The sequence below is a fragment of the Neolamprologus multifasciatus genome, chromosome 7 (genome assembly GCF_963576455.1).
Source record: "Neolamprologus multifasciatus chromosome 7, fNeoMul1.2, whole genome shotgun sequence".
NCBI classification, from domain to species: domain Eukaryota; kingdom Metazoa; phylum Chordata; class Actinopteri; order Cichliformes; family Cichlidae; genus Neolamprologus; species Neolamprologus multifasciatus.
This window is the reverse complement of record NC_140445.1, coordinates 39,174,699-39,182,791: the sequence shown is the minus strand read 5'-3', so window position 1 is coordinate 39,182,791 and position 8,093 is coordinate 39,174,699. Positions and strand designations below refer to the sequence as shown.

General features: G+C 43.8%; 1 protein-coding gene across 3 annotated transcripts in view; it reads left to right on the top strand.

The window, feature by feature from the left end:
* The first annotated feature begins 6 nt into the window (after positions 1-6).
* Positions 7-8,093, top strand: part of dmtn (dematin actin binding protein) — a 12,980-nt gene continuing 4,893 nt past the window's right edge. Inside the window, exons 1-11 of one of the 3 annotated variants that reach the window (XM_085166227.1) lie at positions 7-1,428; positions 1,587-2,431; positions 2,777-2,857; positions 3,282-3,431; positions 4,116-4,172; positions 5,899-6,007; positions 7,218-7,262; positions 7,343-7,477; positions 7,569-7,669; positions 7,751-7,856; positions 7,950-8,005. In XM_085166227.1, coding sequence (XP_085022353.1) covers positions 2,315-2,431; positions 2,777-2,857; positions 3,282-3,431; positions 4,116-4,172; positions 5,899-6,007; positions 7,218-7,262; positions 7,343-7,477; positions 7,569-7,669; positions 7,751-7,856; positions 7,950-8,005 — 957 coding nt within the window. In that variant the 5' untranslated portion in view covers positions 7-1,428; positions 1,587-2,314. Of the gene's footprint in view, positions 2,432-2,776; positions 2,858-3,281; positions 3,432-4,115; positions 4,173-5,898; positions 6,008-7,217; positions 7,263-7,342; positions 7,478-7,568; positions 7,670-7,750; positions 7,857-7,949; positions 8,006-8,093 lie in introns of all 3 variants that reach the window. The other 2 variants (XM_085166228.1, XM_085166226.1) reach the window with 2 other exon arrangements.

Genomic DNA, 8,093 nt, shown 5'->3' with positions numbered 1-8,093 from the left:
GGCCGGGTGGCTGAGGCAGCAGCCTAAGCAGAGAAGCCCAGACCATCCCTCTCTCCGGCACCTCCTCCAGCTTATCTGGAGACACAATCTCTCCAGCATGTCCTGGGTACAGAGGAGGCCCCAGGAGATCTTGCGTGCATTGTTCAAAGAAAACAGTGATGAAAGAAACTGAAGCTGAAATCAGACGTGTTAAAACCCTGGAAGGGCGGAGGTGAACCATCATCTCTGAGGTCACCGGAAACATTTGAAACTGGATTTTTTTTTTAAATCAGGAAATCATTAGCATCAGTGTAGCCAATCAGAAACAAGGAGTTTACAGGGAGAAGGTCACATGGGCTGATCCAGATTTACCCTGCTCCACAGCGAGGGGGCAGCAGGGTAAGAAGTGATGCTCCCATCATGCCTCGGGCCTGTTGTACCAGCCTGTGTGGGCAGGTCTGAGGTTGCTTCAGGTGGTCAAGTCAGAGGTCAGCTGGCTGAGTTGAAGGAGGCTGGTTTCTCCTTTAGAGATTCCTTCTTCCTAATGGTACAGACGTACTCCAAAAAGATCAAGCTGGGATTTATCAAGTCCAACCGGAGATGACTTCACCCGATGGTCTGACTCCATCATTACCAAAAAAACGAGCAGAAACAGAAACAAATTCTGTGAGCCCATCAAAACAAAGCCATGGCCACCATTAACGTCAGTGCCCCCCCCCGGGTTATGGTAGATGGACCCTCCTCCCTGATCCTGGTTTCATCCAGTTAAAAGGGAGTTTTTCCTTTCCACCATCGGCAAGTATATCATAGGTGTTCATCTGATTGTTGGTGTTTTTACCTCACAGTAGTTCTTTGAGGCAACCATTGCTTTGATTTGGCGCTGTATAAATTGAATTAAGGAGCTCGTTAAGAGAAGCAGGTGTTTACAGCAGGTTTCTTCTCGGCCTTTAAGATAAATTAAAGCTGCTGGATGAGTTTATACTGTTTGACCTCCTGCGGGAGGATCTGAGCGTGCTCCTGGGTAACGTTTGGAGGAGAACCGTCACTGTGACTCTCACACATGTTCACAGATCAGGTTCAGCTGAGGGCGCTCTCCTCTCACTGATCTGGTGTCAGATTTTATGGTTGGACAGCTGTGGAGCGGGGGGGGGGGAGGAGGGTGAAGCTGCTCTGCTGACTCTGAGGACAAACGTAACCACAGCAGCCGTTAGCAGTGGCTGGGCGTCGCCCGGCTGGGTAAGCTGATAAACAGCAGAGGGGAGGGGAAGGAAGGGAGGAGGACGACAAGATGAAAGGAGGTGGTGGGGGACGGTCAGAGGAAGGATGGAGGATATCCTCCCCCAGCTCTCATGTTGTTTAGGTAGAAGGTGTGCCCCCACCCCTCTGACAGCCTCGCTGTGACTCTCCAGCAGCCGTCCATCCTCAGCAGCTCCAAACACCGTCTGAGTCGTGAGTAACACCTTTAACGCTGAACGCTCTTCATCAGGACGCTGCCACACATCCTCACAAAGCTGCAGCACCTTCATATACACTCGAGCTCGTTTATCACTGTCAGACTTTCAGCATCAACACAAAGATTCAGATATTCACTTTACTGTGTCTTGAAGTCACCGCGGCAACCCAAACATCACCACAATGTCTGCGTCTACTTCCTGAAACTCTTCGCAGCCAATCAGAGAGCTCACTGGAGACAGCAAACTGAGAAATGTAAGTCAAAAAATAAACACCACAAAAGCATGAAACAATGATTTTCTGCTACATAACTTTGCACTTTTGCTGTAACAAAACAAATTTCCCACCCGTGGGACTAATATCTCTTATAACATTAAGAGAAAGAGTAAAAATAAAACAGAATAAAATCAAAGCTAATCTACCAAAATAAAATCAAAGGAAAAAACAAACAGAAACTGCATTTTAAATTAGTTTTGAAAAAATTGTCCCAAAACTTCAACAAAAGCCTCTTAAAGGTTAAAACACTTTTGATTTAAAAATAAATAAATAAATAAATACAATTAAGAAATAAAGAAATTAAATAAAGAACTAAAAACTATAAAAAATTAAAAAATGCAGCCAAAACTCTGAAAAACAAAAAATATTAATAAAATAAAAATCGTCTCAAACTCTGCTGATCGGATGTCAATGGTAAAGGAAACAAAGGATATGAAACAAAGTCCCCAAATGCCTCGATGCTTCTTCCTACATCCTTCCTCCTGTTCTGTTTCCTTCTCTCTGTTTCTTCCTGGATGTTTCTAGTGGTTTCAGGAAGGAAACGAGTTGACATCATGTCTGAGGCTGTGCTGTGAGAGAAATTGCTCTTCCTCTGATTCTGGATCAGATGAGTCGAGCTTGTTCGTTGGAGCAGCTGATGCGTTCACTAACCCTCTCTCTGTTTTTCCTCTGCAGCTGCTTAAATCAGGTTGGAGCGACTTCCGCGTCCACAGCTATGCAGAAGGTAATGAGTCACTGCTGGAGCTTAATCATCACCACACTTACACCTAAAATATTGCTGCACAATGAGGTTCACACTGAGACTTCAGCTCAGTGAGCAGTCTGTCACTCTGAAAGTTCATTCACACCTTAAAGTGGATGTATTCTCACTGCAGCAGCTTTGCATGATTCACAGCTCAAAATAATCCTTCATGACCATCATCTGTCTGAAACAAGCTGTTGTTGCTGTCGAGTCAGATCTTCTTCTCCTTCTGGTTTGTTTGTGGTTTTCACCTGCTCTTTGAGCTGGTGCCAATAAACTGGACTGTTTTCACTTCCTGATTGTCTCTTCTGATTGGCTGTTTGGCAGGTGGAGGGACGGGTAACTCCGGTCAACCTGCCGTCCTCGAGGGGCCCGAGCACCCCGGGGTCTCCGGCGACGGGCATCGTGGTAACGTCACACCTGCTCAGACGTTCAGATGTTTATTTACTCGTTTCATCCATGGAAACATGATTTTAACACATTTACTTTATTTTACTGACATTTTCTACTTTTAGTAAACGTACTTTTTGTAAAAACCTCTGCAAAATGCAGAGTTTCACCACAAAGTGGCAGCGTTTACTGTCAAAGTTCTGCATGTACGATTTTTTTGTTTGTTGAAATTTGAGCTCTGATCAGATGATTTAGATATTTTAGTTCTTCTTTTATTTTTATGTTGAATGTTGAATTTTTATGTTGAGGCTGTTAACCAGTTGTAATCCTACCCAGTAAAATTAAACCCTTTTATACATGGAGTACTTGTATTTGTATCTTTAAGTAATCTTTGTGATGATACTTGGAGTGCTCGTGGTAAATAAAGAACTTCCTCTGTCAGGCCCGTGTCAATGACCAGGTGGTGGGCTACAGAGACCTGGCGGCGCTGCCCAGAGATAAAGCCATCCTGCAGGTGGAGAGACCGGACCTGATGACCTACCAACCCCACCTGAGCTTCTCCCCGCTCGACCCGCCACGCAGAGAGGTGCAGGTTTGGATTCTTTAGTAGTTAAGGAACGTTATTGCTTCACTTTTCAACCCTGAAACTGAAATATTTGACTTAAACACTGCTGCTAGTCCATTTGTCAAATGAGCCGACCTCTGACCCCGACTGACAGCACTGATACAGCAGCGTTCAGGGACAGTTGACAAAATCAGAACAGACAGTTTCCATTTCAGCTTCTCCTGCCAATTTAACACTTTTCTCATAAATATTATAAAAAAAAAAAACTGGAGTCACATCACTTCCTGTTTCCCCTCGATGGCGCTGGTATGCTGTCATTAAAATCCTGACATCATATTTAAAGTTACAGGAAAGGAATAATCTGGAATAATCCTTAAAGGAAGATCAGATGAAACTTTTACTTTTTAATGATCATATTTCATAGATATGCTTTACGTTTTTTGATTCTAACTTTAATTTTCTTCATAATATACAGGGTTTTTTTCTATATTATTGAGTGCACATTTATTAAAAGAATATCAGCTGAAAAAATGTGTGTGTTGTGTGTGTGTGTGTGTGTTTGTGTGTGTGTGGTGAGCACAAAGAGGTGTGTGTTACAGGTTATTACTGACACTAATGTAATCCTGAGGCCTGTTTGATGCCTCCAGCTGTTGGACTTTATTAAATTCCTGCAGCATCTATGATGACTGTTCATATCTGTGTTCTCTGCAGAGATCTCTGTCTCCTCCATCCACGTCTCCAGCCTTGTCTCCAACCATGTCTCCTGAGGTAAGCCCTCATCAGTCCATGCTAGTGGTAATAACCCAGCTCCATTATTCATTTCCATCCCGGTTTCTTCTACACCTTCAGGCCACAGGGATATAAACTGTTTTTAATGAAGTGGCAGTGCTTACATTTTCCACCTGTTCATTCAGGCCAGGCTTTTCTTTAATGCTCTGGTCCGGTGACCTGGAGTCTGGAACAAAGCCCCGCCCACCCGAGTTAACCTGACCCTGGGACACTGAGTAGACCTGCATCTGTGGTCGATAAGACTCACACACAAGCTTTGATTGGTGGTTCATTGGTTCATTTCTTGGTGCCACAGCATTCGTTGACCTTTCTGAAACCTCAAGTGGTTCGTGACCTCGGCTTTTTAGGAAAACAGTGGTTTGTACTTGTTCTCGTCCAGCTTTTAATCGCAGCTTTGTGTTCACCGCAGTGTTGAAACCGTGACACTCGCTAGCTGGGGAACAGAAGGACCTCTGTTCAGACGGCTGGAAACTCCCATCAGTCAGAGCGCGAAGGGCAAAACAAAAATGGAGCTCCGTTTCTGTCCAGATTTAAAGGACGGGACATCTGTGCAGAAATCACTCCGTTTGGATCCTTTTTTAACTTTAATTAGTAAAAAATACATTTACAGCACAAACATGTTCCACAGGTCCAGTTGGTCAAAAGTGAAAGTGTTGTTTAAAGGAAAAACAGGATTACATGTTCAGATAAGATCAAGTAATCCAGTCCATCTTTTTTATCTGGATTAAACCTTCAGTTTGTGTTGTTCAAAACATTGGAACAGGATCAGGATGACTTCCAAAATATCAGGATTACCCTGATCCCAGGCCGGAGTCAAAATTTACAAAGAAAAAATGTAATAAAGAAAAGTTATTCCAAGAAGAAAACTAGAACTGATAAACTTAAGACAATAACAAACTTGCACCTGGACTACAGTTTTCAAACTTCGTCCTATACTTACATTAAAATACTTGTTTTGTAAGTTTATTTATGATGCATTGCATGTCACACATGCAATATGTTTATATTTAGGACTTTCATTTTTATTCATACAGAAAACAATTATATAAAAAAGTGTGAGCTGGGAAGTAAAGTCAAGACATTGGTTTTAAAAAAAGGTTTTGAATTAAGAATGATAAATACAATCATAATAGATGACAATTAAATTATTAAAACTTAAAGCAAATCCAGCTCATTAAATCACATTGGAAAAATTGTAAATAGTCTTTATTTTTACCTTCTTTGAAATTATTTAAATGTTATGACTTAAGGACACCGTCCACAGTGTTTCTGTAAATGATGGTGATTTGTTGTCAGGTCAGTGAAAAAGCAAAAACAATGAAAATGAAAAAGTTTTATATAATTATTTAAAGTTCCTTTATTTTAAGTGAATTTCAGTGCCCCCTGCACACCAATTAAATTACTGGTAATCCTTAAAAGTTTATACGGGATCAGAGTGAACCTGTCCAGTTTTTGTGTGAACAAGAACATGAGCTGGACGAGCTGGATTACATCATCCACCAAAGGAAAACACCTTTACAAAGCTACACTACAGCCACCTGTCAGCCAAAGAAGCCACACAGCAGCTTTGTTTTTGGGCCTCTTTGATTTAGACATCAAAATTCTCACGGTCAATCGTGTGACCCATGCTGACGTTCTGACTCTCTGATTGGTCTGAGCTCACCTGTCAGGCCGTTAAAGGTTAAAAGACTCTGTTTGCTTCCAGGTGAAGGGGCGCAGGGCAGAAAGTGAGAGTGGTTCCCCTGGAGGATCCACGCTACAGCTGCAGGCTGGACGCAAGATCAGCACGAGCCTGCAGCATTTCCACCGACCAGGTAACACACACACACACACACACACACCTGAGGGCTGTCAGGACTCATTAACCCTAAAACCTTTCTCAACCCTGAAGGCAAAGCGGCCGTGTGTCTGAGTTTGTGCGCTCAAATCAAATCAAATCAAATCACTTTTACTGTCACATCACATGTGCAGGTACACTGGTACAGTACATGCGAGTGAAATTCTTGTGTGCGAGCTTCACAAGCAACAGAGGTGTGCAAAAATACAATAACATAAGAACAAGCAAATATAAGAATGGGTAAACCAGAGTTATATGAATAAATATATGTACAATATAAGAGTGTATGCGCATTACTGAATGTGTATACTAAATATGTATATCTACGTGTGTGTGTGTGTGTGTGTGTGTGTGTGTGTGTGTGTGTGTGTGTGTGTATTTAAAAATTAAATAGAATAAACAATAAAATAAAATATACAGAGGTTGGCAGTTGGACATGTGCAAAACAAGTGGCATTTATATACAGTGTGGACTGCATAATGTTGAAGTTCCAGTAGTGAAGGTGAGGTGTCTATGAAGTGTTCAGCAGTCTGATGGCCTGATGGAAAAAGCTTCTCTCAGTCTGCTGGTTCGGGACCAGATACTGCAGAACCTCCTTCCTGATGGAAGTAGTCTGAACAGTTTTTGGCTGGGGTGACTGGAGTCCTTGATGATCCTCCCCGCTTTCCTCAGGCATCGCTTCCTGTAGATGTCCTGGAGGGAGGGAAGCTCACCTCCAATTATCCGTTCAGATCACCGCACTACTCTCTGGAGAGCTTTGCGGTTGTAAGCGGTGCTGTTGCCATACCAGGTGGTGATGCATCCAGTGAGGATGCTCTCAATGGCACAGCGATAGAAGGTCCTGAGGATGCGGGGGCTCATGTCGAATCTTTTCAGTCTCTTGAGAAAGAAGAGGCGCTAATGCGCCTTCTTTGCTGTTTTGTTCATGTGTCCTGACCACGTAAGATCCTCAAGCTGCAGACTCATTTAAAGACTCGCAGCCGGTGTGAAAGTCATATTTCTGACCCTTCATCACCACTTTGGCTTATTTCATGTGTTCGGCCAGTTAAACAGCTCAAAAACATTCTTTAATTATCTTTTAGTATTTTATTTGAGATATTTAGAGTTCTGCACTGTCTTCAGCAAAAAAAAAGAAGACAGGAAACATTGGAGAAACTGTACAAAAAAGTTTTTATGCATTTTTTCAGATAACGGGACCAACATTTACAGGAAGCCTCCTATCTACAAACAGGGTGAGCTCTTCCTCCTCTTCCTCACTGTGTGTGTGTCTGTCACTGCTTCATCACTCAGCAACTTCATGCTGTCTCCACAGACGCTCACAAACATGGCGAGGGCAGCGGCGTCATCCAGTCAGCAAAGTTTCCCGCAGCCCAGCCGCCAGATCCCAACCAGCCTTCCAAGATTGAGACCGAGTACTGGCCCTGCCCACCCTCACTGGCCGCCATGGGTAGCACACACCGACACACACACACACATGTGCACACACACACACACCTGTGCTGTGAGGTCATTGGTAACACTGAGGCTGAACCCCGCAGAGATTGAGTGGCGGAAGAAGAAGAAGGAGCTGCAGGAGGAAGACGAGTTTGAGGACCTCACAGAAGAAGCGAAGACGCTACAGGAACAGGAGCTGGAGAAGGTTTGTGACCGTCGCCCCCCTTTTTCCAGATTCACATTTTGACTAAAAGCGTCATCTGACTGCGGTTTTGTGGCCAATCAGATCAAGTCCAACCTGGGCCGTCTGATCCTGAAGGAGGAGAAGGAGAAAGCCGTCCACTTCAGGAGGAAGACGCAGTCATTGCCCGACAGAACGCACATGCACGGCAGTAAGAGCGCTCGCACACAGCCACCGCCTTCACATTCCCCACTTTCACCACGGAGCACTCCTCTGACGTCTCTCTGTCCACTTCTACCTGCAGGTTTGTCAGCAGGTGCCTCCAAGTCTCCATCACACTCAGGATCAGGCCTGACCCGAGTAAGTGCTCACACCTGACACGGTGCAGAGTGAGACCCCGAAACTGGAGTTAAACCGGACTTAGACTCACTTTAAGTGACTTTTTTTT